The following is a 13,733-nucleotide window of genomic DNA, read 5'->3' on the forward strand; positions in this document are numbered from 1 at the left end:
TATAGCACAGGGAACTCTACTCAGTATCCTGTGATAACCTATACGAGAAAAGAATCTAAAAAAGAAGGAATATATGTATATGTATAACCGAATTACTTTGCTGTACACCTGAAACTAATGCAACATTGTAAGTCAACTATACTCCAATAAAATTTTAAAAAATAAAAATAAAATTACCTAGTCACTTGTTTGCTTGTTCCAGTAGGATGTAGGTTGCACAGATCAAAGACTTCATCTGACTTGTTCACTACATCCCCAGAACCAAATGGCCTAGAACTAGCACTTGCTGGGGCTGAACTGTCAGCTGTGTGTTCACAGAGCACAACGAGGGCAAGAGGCAGGACCCACCTTGCTGGAGAGACTCTGGAGTGGGCTTCAACACCACATGGCAGTGTGCCCTCAAGTCCCAGGGGTGGCAGAACCTGGGAAAGCACACATTTCCCCTTGGACTGCACCTGAGCTGGGGGTCTTGGCCTGATTTATTCTCCATCTGGACACCAGCTGGCAGTGTTGCCCTTCCCTTTGCTACTCCTTAGCTCTCCCAGACAACCAACAACAGAAGAGAGGAAATGTGATTCTCCTCTGGTGTCGAGGTGCTTCACTGTGCACAGAATTCAGACAATGCCCTGAATTTTTCGTCACAAAGACATAATCAACATGAATCATATTATATTAACTTTAATCTCTTACTTAGCTGAACCAGTCACACTATTCTGTACATTTAAAAAGATGAACCTGCACTAGGCAACATGTGCACATGGTTCTCAATTCAAAATTAAGACTCCTTCCTACTTCCCTTCACCCTCCCTGTTCCCCTCCCCGCAGGAAGGGATGTGGTCTTCTGGTGAGATGGACAGCCTGGAACAATTCAAGTAAGGGCGCAACTATGAGCTTAGATATGATTTTATTAGACTTTGTGTTTTAGAGTAGTTTCAGGTTCACAGCAAAATTGAGCAGAAGGTATGGAGAAGTCTCATATACCCCCTCCCCAGCCCAAACACACACAGCCTCCTCCACCATCAACATGCCCCACCAGGGGCTACATTTGTTACAGCTGATGAACCCACACTGACACATCATCATTGCCCAAAGTCTGTAGTTTGCATTAGGGTTCCTTCTTGGTGTTATACAGGCTATGGGTTTGGTCAAATGTGTAATGACATGTATCCACCATTAGAGTATCGAACAGAGTGGTTTCACTACCCTAAAAAGCCTTTGTTCTCCCTATTCATCTCTCCCCTCAACCCCTGCAACCACTGTTTTTACTGTTTCCATAGTTTTGTCTTTTCCAAAATGTCATATAGGAATTATACATTATGTAGCCGTTTCAGATTTGATTCAGCTAGCAATATGCACTTAAGTTTCTTCCACGTCTTTTCATAGCTCATTTCTTTCTAGCACAGAATCATATTCCATTGTCTGGATGGACCACAGTTTTTTGTTTTTTGTTTTTTGTTTTTTTGCGGTATGCGGGCCTCTCACTGTTGTGGCCTCTCCCGTTGCGGAGCACAGGCTCCAGACGCGCAGGCTGCAGACGCGCAGGCTCGGCGGCCATGGCTCACGGGCCATGGCTCACGGGCCTAGCCGCTCTGCGGCATGTGGGATCTTCCCGGACTGGGGCACGAACCCGTGTCCCCTGCATTGGCAGGCGGACTCGCAACCACTGCGCCACCAGGGAAGCCCGGACCACAGTTTTTTTAATCTATTCACCTATTGAAGGACATCTTGGGTGCTTCCAAGTTTTAGCAGCTATGAATAAAGCTGCTGTAAAACATTTGTATTTAGGTTTTCACGTGGACATAAGTTTCCATCTTATTTGAGTAAATAAATAGCCTGATTTCTGGATTGTATGGTAAAAGTATATTTAGTTTTATAAGAAACCACCAAACTGTCTTCCAGTGTGGCTGCACCATTCTGCATTCCCACCAGCGGTGATGAAAATTCCTGTTGCTCCACATCCTCGCCATCATGTGGTGGTGTCAGTGTCCTGGATTGTGGTCATTCTGACAGGCGTTAGCTGTGTTTTAAAAAGACCACTCTCGTCACTGGTTGGAGAATGGAGGAGTCCAATTAATAGGCTGTCACTGCAGTGTGGGCACTGCTGGCTCAGTGTCCAGGCGACGGCAGTGAGGATGGAGCAGAGCAAACACATGCTCAGAGCATTTTGAGAACAGAAAGGAGCTTCTCTGAGTGTGAGTTCACATGAGTGTGAATGCAGAGTAATTCCTGGTTTCCTTAGTTGTGCACCTGAGCAGATAGTGATGGCCGCTGTCCAGGGAAAACCAAGAGAGGTTTTCCTGCACCAAGAGAGGAACAGTTTACGGGGGCTGGGGGTCAAGTGTTCAGCCTTGGACATGTGAAGACAGATGTGTGCACAAAACATCGATACATAGCAGTTGGGTGTGTGAGGAGAAGTCCTGTGCTAGAGATGCACACCTGGAAGTAGTTGGCCCTGGGATGGTGGTCCTCTACCCTGGCAGGAGCTTTGGAAAAACACTCATGCCCAGGCCCACAACTGATCCACAGAATCAGAGTTTGTGGGCTGCGTGGCCCAGTCTGGACATTTTTTTTATGGATTAGTCTTGCTTAATAATGTCTTATTTATTTATCTATCTATTTATTTATTGCTGAGTTGGGTCTTTGTTGCTGCACGCGGGCTTTCTCTAGTTGCGGCGAGTGAGGGCTACTCTTTTTTGTGGTGCATGGGCTTCTCATCTTGGTGGCTTCTCTTATTGCAGAGCATGTTCTCTAGGCGTGCGGCCTTTAGCAGTTACGGTGCGTGAGGGCTTCAGCAGTTGTGGCTCGCGGGCTCTAGAGCACAGGCTCAGTAGTTGTGGCACATGGACTTAGTTGCTCTGTGGCATGTGGGATCTTCCAGGACCAGGGCTCGAACCCATGTTCCCTGCACTGGCAGGCGGATTCTTAACCACTGCGCCACCAGGGAAGCCCCGGACATGTTTTTGAAGCTCCCCCGCTGATTCTAGAAGCAGCCAGCACTGATAACCACAGAACTGAACTCTGAGAAACTGACATTTAGGGGTCAGAGAGAGAAGAGGTGCCAAGCAGAGGCTATGGAACGACCACAGAGAGAGAAGGGAGCTGAGAAGAATGTGGGGTCAGGAGCCAACAGAGGGAGCGTTTGATAAAGCTTGTAGAGCGGCAACGGCCACGGCACTCCGCCTCTGATCATGAACCAGCGCGGCAGGGCTTTATCCAAAGCGTTATGAGATCAAACACTTCATCCTTTTCAAGTGTTCTCAGACAGCTCGATTCGAGATATCCAGGGAGACTGTGGTTAGAAAGTTATTTTGTGAGTAAGGTATCAGGATAAAGAGAGTTAGTTGATCTTAAGCAGTTTTCTTGGCTGAGTATTTTCGTGCCCTTTCATCCCGCTAGGGATAGCTTTTCTGAGAAACTGCAGTTCTGGATTACACTGAGGCAGGAGTCCTCCCCCTGGGTAGAGCCCTGCTCCGAGGACACCAGTGTTGTCCCTCCTGCTTACGTTCCTATGTCTGGACAAGGCTCCATGGCCTCAGTCTATTAAATAGAGAGTGATGCAGTTCCGTGGCTCATGCTAGTACATTAAAGTTATGTCATCAGTTCTCCCCCAAGTTGATTTATAGATTCAAAATGATGCTAACTAGTACCCTAGCAGGAACTTTTGGTAGAAATTGGCAAGCTGAATCCCAAATTTGTAGGGAAATGCAAAAAACTAAGAAGAGCCAGGATAGTCTTGGGAAAAAGCACTGTTGAAGGACTTAGTCTATTGGATATCAAGACTAATCATGAAGCAATAGAAATTATGAGGAATTAATTAATCAGTACAAAGTAGTGTCAATTCAAGGATAAGCAAATAGACCAATGATCCAGGATAGGGAATCTACAAACAGACCTGCACATGTGTGTATAAAGTGCATGTTCTCTGAGAGGGAGGGCTCATTACATAAGGGGCCAGTGCATCTTGACCCCTGTTTCACACCATATACAAAAATAAATTTCAAATGAATTGTATATCTAAATATAAAAAGTAAAACAAAGATTGTAGAAGATACCATAAGAGAATATCTTCAAGGCCCTGAGGTAGTTAAACATCCTTAAACAGGACACAAGATGCATCAACCATAAAGGAAGAGATTGATCAACTGGGCAATAGTAAAATTAAGAATTTCCATTTATGAAAAGACACTATTGGACTTCCCTGGTGGCGCAGTCGTTATGAATCTGCCTGCCAATGCAGGGAACACAGGTTCGATCCCTGGTCCGGGAAGATCCCACATTCCGCAGAGCAACTAAACCTGTGCACCACAACTACAGAACCTGCGCACTAGAGCCCACGAGCCACAACTACTGAGCCTGCGCGCCACAACTACTGAAGCCTGAGCACCTAGAGCCCGTGGTCCACAACAAGAAAAGCCAACGCAATGAGAAGCCCGTGCACCCGCAACGAAGAGTAGCCCCCACTCGCCCCAACTAGAGAAAGCCCTTGTGCAGCAACAAAGGCCCAATGCAGCCAAAAGTAAATAAAAATTTATAAAATAAATAAATAAATAAGACACTATTAAACAAATAAAAGAGCAAGCCACAGAGGGGTAGAAGATACTTCCACTAAATATAGCCAACTAAAGAAAACCTTGTCCAGAAAAATGAATTCCTACAAATCAAGAAGAAAAAGACATACAAACCAACGTTTTAAATGACAAAAAAACATGAACAGGGTTTAATGAAAGGAGATGTACAATTAGTCAAGAAACATTTGAATCATGTCTGACTTTATTAGTCAGGGAAATACACACTAAAACTACATTGAAATGTCACTTCACATTTGCCAGAATGGCTAAAATTAAGACCTAGGAGAACATGTGTTGGCGAAGATGTGGAACAAGGAGAACTTTCATGCCCTGCTGATGGGGACAAAAACCATTGTTTACCTTGGAGAACTGGCTGGTATCAGCTCTGCTACAGGTGATCCAGCGCCTCTCTCCTCTTTACGTACATGTTCAACAGAACTGTGGACGTGTGTTAACCAAAATTTGTGTACCAGAATGTTCACAGCAGCACTCTTTGTAATAGCCCTGCAGTGGAAACAGCACACATGTCCATCAGGGGTGGAATGGATAAATAACTGTCCTGCATTCAAATAATTCCATACAGCAGTGCAAGTAAATCATACAACAAGGACCAACCTTAAAACCAGAATGTTGAACAAAAGAAGCCACACACAAAGAGTACCTATCCTATTCCATTGATACAAAGCTCAAAAACTGGAATAAGGGCTTCCCTGGTGGCACAGTGGTTGAGAGTCTGCCTGCCGATGCAGGGGACACGGGTTTGTGCCCCGGTCCGTGAGGATCCCACATGCCGCGGAGCGGCTGGGCCCATGAGCCATGGCCGCTGAGCTTGCGCATCTGGAGACTGTGCTCCACAGCGGGAGAGGCCACAACAGTGAGAGGCCTGCGTACCAAAAAAAAAAAAAAAAACTGGAATAAGTGGTCTTGCTGGTGGAGGCCAGGGGGCTGGTTACCTCTGGGGGAGGGCCAGAGGCCTGCTTGGGTACCTGGGATGTTCCCTCTGGGTGGCAGTACCCAGGTGTGTTCATTTTGTGATAATTTAACAAACTGTGTTTACATGATCTTGTGCTTTATGTATGTTGTATTTTGACTTTTTAAAATTAAATTTAAAACCCATAGTCATATTCCAGTGTTACCTCCCCGACTTTATGCTCAGATAACTGTGATTCAGATGTTGGGTGTTCCTAAACTATTGAGTTACACATTTGTAGGCATTTTCCTAGTTTACTGTCCTACATGGTATTCTACATGCCCTGGATTTAGATTTCAGGAATTTAAATCTCAAGAGGAATCTTATTTCCAAGCTCACGTGAAGTGCCTTTAGCTCCCAAGTGTACCATAATGATTCTGTAAGGGATTAAAATTAAGACACTTGATAAACTGAGTTTATTATGAGTCTTCATTTTGGAAAATATGCTCAAGATAGACTATTTATTATTAGGACTTTTCCAGCTGAAAATAAGTGTTTGAAATGTTAAAATTAAATGAAGGAATTATATTGGTGATATTTATTCTTATTTTTTAGTTAAATGCTCTGCAAGACCTTCATCCATTACCCAAAATAATTTTGGAATATAGGCAGGTAAGTTAGATTTTTTTTTTTTGTCAGTAAGTTGGTAATGAAGGGGGCCCATATGGCACCGTCTCTGTTCACAAAATCCATCATCACTGAAGTAGCCCTGACAGTGTCCTAAAGGGAATGCAGTTTGTTCACGTTGACCTCATATTAGCACTGCTTCTTGTACCCAGACATGATATTCCTCAGGTCTACAAGCAGCCCTGCTGTGAATCAGAGGAGTCGTAAATGGAAGAGGACAAACAAAAATTCTGAAGGAAGTATTTGGTGTGTCATCCTTGTGTGGCCACAATGTGACTTAGGCTTCCATCAGCGCCGAGTTCAGAAGCCTGTCACACAAGCCTCCTCCCTCTCCCGGCCTGGTGGTGTTTTATCACCTCGCATTGACACTTACTGACTTATGGACATGCCCCTCTCTCTAGCTATGCTTCTAGCTCCTCCTCTTTTCCCCGTTCACATACCTGCCATCTGTTCACAGGTATGACTTGCTGCCGCTCAGACCATCGTTATTTACTGCTGTCCTTGTTAGGGCTGGGCAGCTGTGTGTGCGTGGGGTTGCGGGGGGTGGGTGGGTGGGTAAATGGTAGCACCTGAACTGAAAGAGGCCCCATGGGGGACAGTGGGTGCCGGGACTCGGGAACTCTCCCTTTATCTTTGCAACTTTTCTGTAAAAAGTATTATTCCAGGACAAAGTTTATTTTAAAAGAGGTAGGGTGATGTCTTTCTCTGTTGGTCATTGTTATTTAATTCTGGGCACCACATAAGGCCATTTCAGGGCCTCCTGGAGTCACCTGAGGTGACATCAGTGACACTTGCCCAGCAGTCTGTGAGACACTGCTTTGACACTTGTTCCTAATTTAAACACTTAAACACTGAAAGTGATTACTTTTGTCTTGTAATCTAGGTTCACAAGATCAAGTCAACCTTTGTAGATGGATTACTAGCTTGCATGAAAAAGGTAACTAAAGCTAAGAAAAAAGATATGATTGGGAATATGGCTTACACATGGGTTCAGATACATGTAGAATTTCTTTAAATAATCTAATATTCTTGAAACTATGAACCATGATTTTGTTATCATTTAGGTCTATAGCATAAGTTGACATTATACCTTAAAATCTCATATTCATGTGGAAGCTCTACTGCTGACCACGTGCTTTCACATCTGTTATTGCATCTCTTTTCCGTAGTCATTTGAGGGACATGTTGTTTTAGTTTATGCATGAGGAGTCTGCAGTCAGAGGTGTTCTGTGACTTGTCTGCGGCCACACAGCAAGTGACAGCCCCGGTCTGGGGTGCACAGCCCCACCTTGAGTCCACACTGAGACCCCCACGGCACGTCAGCCCACGTGTCCTACTCCAGCTTCTTCACAGCCTGGGGGAGAATCTCCTTCACCCTGATCACGTGCAGGAGTTTGTAACCCCAAGGATATTGGGTTGGGAGTGTAGGGCCCGTGGCTCCTGGTTCTCTGGACGGGAGCAGTGAGCATTGTGTGCTGAACGGGCCAGCGTGTTTGTGACTTCACACGGCACTGTCAGAGCGTAAGCTGATTCTTTCCAACTGATAAAGGGCTCCGTTTCCTCCACGTGGAACCAGACTGGAACTGTGACCGGAAGACTGTCAGCCAAGCATCCTGTAAGTTAGCTCTTGTTAAATGCCTGTTTCTGTGTTGGGACTGCAGTTTTGCCTAGATGTGTGTTTGTGTACTTTTTGTTTGTAAGAGGAGACCCCATACTGATAGGCTGTGGAGTTTTTTCTGTTTATTTATTCAGCCAATGTTCATTTAGCACATACTATGGGTTTTTTTGTGGGTTTTAAAAAAATTTTTTATGGTAGTGTATATATGTCCATGCCACTCTCTCACTTTGTCCCAGCTTACCCTTCCCCCTCCCCGTGTCCTCAAGTCCATTCTCTAGTAGCATATACTATGTTTTGGGCACTAGGTGGGGGATCAGGACAGTACACGTGTGAAGTGTTGAGTTAGTGGGGGGATCTTCACGACCAGAGAGTCACGCACTCTGGTGCTGAGGGCAGGAGGGATAGACACCTCTTCCCACCCCATTCTTCATTTTCAGATCTGTACTGGACAGGTGGCTTCCCCAGATTATCTCTCTTTTTTTTTGGCTGCGTTGGGTCTTTGTTGCTGCGCGGGCTTTCTCTAGTTGTGGCGAGCGGGGGCTACTCTTCGTTGCGGTGCGCAGGCTTCTCATTGCAGTGGCTTCTCTTGTTGCAGAGCACGGGCTCTAGGTGCACAGGCTTCAGTAGTTGTGGAACACGGGCTCAGTAGTTGCAGCTCACGGGCTTAGTTGCTCTGCAGCATGTGGGATCTTCCCAGGCCAGGGCTCAAACGTGTTCTCTCCAGATTATCTCTTGCTGAGCTTTATTCTCTTCCAGAAATTTCTCACGTCTCTGGCTTGCAGGTAGCACTCCTCCCAGGTTTTCTGGAATGCTGTAGTTTTACTTATTTATTTTTCTGTTATTTTAATTGAATTTTTTGAAAAAGGAGATAAACATCATGTGTGCATTTGGCCCTCACCTTTGACTCAAAGTGTACATCATCATTTTAACAGCTGCATTGTACTCTACTTAGTAGCTGTCCCTATTGAGGGTCATTTAGATCGTTTTCAGTTTTAATTATTTTATATGTGCCATAAACTTACTTGTACAAATATTTTTGGTATTTTTTTCTGTTGATTTCCATAGCATAAATTCCTGGAGATGGAACTTCTTAGTCAAAGTATATGTGTATTTTTAAGGCTTTGCGTTGCCAAATTGTCCTCCAGAGAAAAAAATAGTTTTACGTTCCCAATCAATCTGTAAAATGTTTGGTTCCCTACGTCCTTGCCAGTACAGGGAGTCTTCATTTTGATTACTAGTTCATGGCTTGATCTTTAAATATCTGTTCCTTTAAACATTAAGTGAGGTTGACTATATAAAAGTTATTCTTCTGTGAGTTGTCTGTTCATGTCATTTTGCACGTCTCTGGAGGATGTATATTTTTTTCTATAGGTATGGAAAAGCTCTTTATATAATAAAGATCAACCCTTTGTAAAATACTGAGTTCTTTTTCTCTGTTTTTCTTTTGCCCCTTAATTTTTAAAATATATAATGTTTGCTATACTTAAAATGGCTTTTTCATTATACAAATAATATATAATTCTAAAGAATTCAAACAATAGATAAAAATATAAATAACAAAGTAAAAGTTACCTGAAATGCCACATCATTAACATTTTAGTGACCATATTTAGAGTCATATTTAGTGACTCTATTTCTTTATGCACACACGTATGTGCATGCACTCACACGTGCACATACATTTACATGACTGGGATTATATATGTTTTTTTAATTGCAGACACTCCCTCACCACACCCATATCTCAGCCCCTTACCCTCAGGCCCAGTGCCATTGGAAGCTCATGTTAGCAGCCTAGAGTGTGTACATCCGTATTTTCCTCCAGATTTATAATAAAATCTTATACAGACCCATATGTATCTATCTATCCTTTCTGGTCTTTATGATTTGTTCGGCAGGCCTATATATATATACAGGGACATGAAATGACTTTGTCATTCTTATTTACAGAATTAGATTTTATTTTTCTGCCTCTCACTTTTCTCTCTCAGCAACAGCTCGTGGAATCCCTGCAGTTCCTCTGACAGGGTCCTGTTTCACCTTTTTTTTAAATTGAAGTATAGTTAACTTGCAATATTATATTAGTTTTAGGTGTACTACATAGTGATTTGATATTTTAACATTACACACCATACAGCGTTATCAAAATATTATTGACTATATTCCCTGTGCTGCACATTACATCCCTGTGAGTTATTTTAAAATAAATGCCCTGTTTCTCCATGTCCCGCTTGGAGTTGGGACCGTCTTTCTTCTTTCCTGATGTCAATGGAAATAATTAATTAACAATCTAAAATAAGATAGAAAAGAGTTTTATTTGACCCAAACTGAGGACTATAGCCCAGGAGACACAGATTCAAGAAGCACTTGAGTTGTGTTCTGTCAGACTACAAAATGGGGGAGGTGTATGAAGGCAAAAAACTCAAGGTTACAGTAGGTTACATGAGTTGTCTATAGGGAATTATAATTGGATGTGACAAGAAGTAAGGGTGCTTGTTACGCACGGATTAGTTGGGGTCTGAAATGGTTGCATAGTTGCAAGCAGGGGTAGCGGGGGACCTTGAGACCATAAGGTTGCAGCTGGCAGCTGCTAGCAGATATGGTTTTGAGAATGGCTGGTGGTGTCCTTGAGCTTTATACAGTTCAGGAAATTCACATTCTCAGGGATGTAGGAATGTGTCTGAAACCACATCACTGGCCACCCAACTTCATCTTGGATGCCTGAACCACAGTTGCCCCATTTTGATTTCTAAATGCATTCTTTTCTGTACTGGTTAAAGCAGATGTACAATGCCTATTTGACAGGCTGTGCTAGTTAGCATAAAGTTCAAGCCAAATCATGTGTAAGCCAGGATGACTTCTTCAAACCTCAATATGTGAAAATTTCTTCCATCACCTGATATAGGCATTCAGTGATATAAATTTACTCCCAGGTACTGCCTTCTGGCATTCAGTAAATTCTGATATGTTGTATTTCACTTTCATTTAGTTCAGAATCTTTTCTAGTATGTCTTCTTTGACCCATGGGCTATTTAGAAGTTTGTTACTTAGTTTCCAAGTAATTGGTGATTTTCCAGTTATCTGTTACTGATTTCTAATGTAATTTCACTGTGGTCAAAGGATATACTCTGCATGACTTGAATCCTTTTAAGTTTATTCAGACTTGTTTTCTTGGCCAGAAAATGGTCTATCTTGGTAACTGTTCCATGTGCACTTGAAAAGAACGTTCATTCTGTTAATGTGGGTGGAATGTTTTATAAATACCAATTAGATCAAGTTGGTTGATGGTGCTGTCCAAGTCTACTATATCCCTGCTGGTTTTCTGTCTGATTGTTCAATCCATTGTTGAGAGAAGGGTATTGAAGTCTGCAGCACAATTGTGGAATTTTCTTTTTCTCCTTACAGTTCTACCTCTTCTATATCCTTGTAGTTTTTGCTCTTTTATAAGGAGCAGAAACATTAAGGATTTTGTCCGCCCGATGAATTTACCCTTTTATTTCTATGAAATGCCCTTTTTATACCTGGTGATATTTATTTGCTCTGAAATATATTTTGTCTAATATTAAAATATTAATTTAAAAATAATTAACAAAATACATCAAAGATAATTTTAGAAATAATAAAATTAATAAAAATGTAATTTAATATTAATGTTAAAATAACCACTGCAATTTTCTTTTGACTAGTGTTAGCAGGGCATTTCCCATCCTTTTACTTTTAAACTATCTCATTATATATAAAGTACATTTATTGTAGGAAGTATGTAGTTGGTCTTGCTTTTTTATCCATTTTGATAATATCTGCCTTTTGATTAGGATGTTCAGTCCATTTACTTTTTTTTAAATTTAATTTTATTTTTTTATACAGCAGGTTCTTATCAGTCCATTTACATTTATTGTGATTATTCATAGGATTAGATTTAAGTCTATTATCTTGCTATGTGTTTTATATTTATCCCAATTGTTTTGTCCCCCTTTTCCTCTTTTTCTGCCTTCTTTTGGATTGAGTTTTTTAGTGATTCTGTTTTATCTTTTTTGATGTATTAGCTGTAACTCTTTGTTTTGTTATTTTAGTGGTTAATTTAGGGTTCACAGCCTACAACTTTAACTTACCACAGTCTATCTTCAAGTAGTCGTGTCATCCCACATATAGTATTGTATAAGAACCTTACACTAGTACAGTCCCATTTCTCCTCCTGGCCTTTGTGCTATGATTGTCTTTTATTTTACTTTATACATAAGTTATAAATTCCACAATATATTTTATTTTTGTTTAAATAGTCCATATCTCTTAAGTAGATTTAAATAATAAGAAAAATCTTGAATATTTGCCCATGTAAATTTCCAGTGCTCCTCATTTCCTTGTGTACATCCAGATTTCTACTTGGTATCATTTTCCTTCTGCCTAAAGGATACCCTTTAACATTTCTTATACTGTGGGTTTGCTGTTGATGAATTCTTTCAGCATTTGTAGGTCTGAAAATATCTTTATTTCACCTTTGTTTTTAAAAGTTATTTTTGTGAGGTATAAAATTCTCAAATTGGGCTTCCCTGGTGGCGCAGTGGTTGAGAGTCCGCCTGCCGATGCAGGGGACACGGGTTCGTGCCCCGGTCCGGGAAGATCCCACATGCCGCAGAGCGGCTGGGCCCGTGAGCCATGGCCGCTGAGCCTGCGCGTCCGGAGCCTGTGCTCCGCAACGGGAGAGGCCACAACAGTGAGAGGCCCGCGTACCGCAAAAAAAAAAAAAAAAAAAAAAAAAAATTCTCAAATTCTCAGTTGAAAGTTTTTTCTTTCAATACTCTGAAGATGTTACTTCACTCTCTTCTCTCATTGTTTCTGCTGAGAAATCTGTCATCATTATCTTCGTTTCTCCATCGGTAATGTGTCTTTTTTTTCTGGCTGTTTTTAACGTTTTCTCTTAATCACTACTTTTGAGAAATTTGATTATGATGTACCTTGGTGTAATTTTTTCATGTTTCTATGTTTCAGTTTCTTGGATCTGTGGGCTTATAGTTTTAATCAAATTTGTAAAATTATTGGCAATTATTTGTTCACGTACTTTTTGTGTTCCTTCTCTCTCCTCTCCTCTGGAAACTCCATTTATAATTACATATAGTAGGTCACTTGTATTTGTCTCAGAGCTCACTGAAACTCATTTTTCCTCTTTTCCTTGGGTATTTTTCCTGTTTCAATTCGGATAGTTTCTATTGTTATATCCTATAGTTCACTAATCTTTTATTTTGTCATGTCAAATCTGTTGTTAATCCCATTGAGTATCTTTTCCACGTTAATTATATGTTACAGTTTTCATTTCTAGAAATTTACTTTGGATCTTTTTTATGCCATCCATGTCTCTACTTCATCTTTAATATATTGGATACAGTTGTAATAACTGTTTCAATGTCCTTGTCTGTAATTTCAACATCTGTGTCCATTATAGGTCAGTTTCAGTAGACGATTACTCTAATTAGGACTCCATTTTCCTGCTTCCTTGTATGCGTGGTCATCTTTGTTTGGATACCAGACATTGTGGATTTTACATTATTGGGTAATGGAACTTTATGCATTCCTGTAAATATCCTGAGCTTTGCTCTGGGTTAGGTTACTTGGAAACAGTTTTTTCCTTTCTGGTCTTGGTTTTATGATTTGTTGGGCAGGCCCAGAGAAGTGCTTCTTATAAAACTAATTATTCCCCATCCCTGAGGAAAGATCTTCTGAGTATTCTACCTATTGTCTATAGATTATGAGTTTTCTAAGAATGGCTGATGGGGGACTTCCCTGGTGGTCCAGTGAGTAAGACACCACTCTCCCAATGTCGGGGGCCAGGATTCAATCCTGGGTTGGGGAACTAGATCCTGCATGCATGCTGTAACTAAGAGTTTGCATGCTGCAACTAAAGAGTCTGCATGCTGCAGCTAAGAAGTCCACATGCCACAACTAAGAAGCCTGT

At 41.6% G+C, this 13,733-nt stretch overlaps 1 protein-coding gene across 1 annotated transcript in view; it reads left to right on the top strand.

Annotated features, from left to right (window-relative positions):
- Nucleotides 1-13,733, top strand: part of POLN (DNA polymerase nu) — a 185,782-nt gene that overhangs the window by 71,281 nt on the left and 100,768 nt on the right. The window contains exons 14-16 of the mRNA XM_081254005.1: nt 6,094-6,150; nt 7,049-7,102; nt 7,715-7,780. Coding sequence (XP_081110131.1) covers nt 6,094-6,150; nt 7,049-7,102; nt 7,715-7,780 — 177 coding nt within the window. The remainder of the gene's footprint in view (nt 1-6,093; nt 6,151-7,048; nt 7,103-7,714; nt 7,781-13,733) is intronic.

This window comes from Mesoplodon bidens (assembly GCF_964165515.1).
Source record: "Mesoplodon bidens genome assembly, chromosome: 1".
In the NCBI taxonomy this organism is placed as follows: Eukaryota; Metazoa; Chordata; class Mammalia; order Artiodactyla; family Ziphiidae; genus Mesoplodon; species Mesoplodon bidens.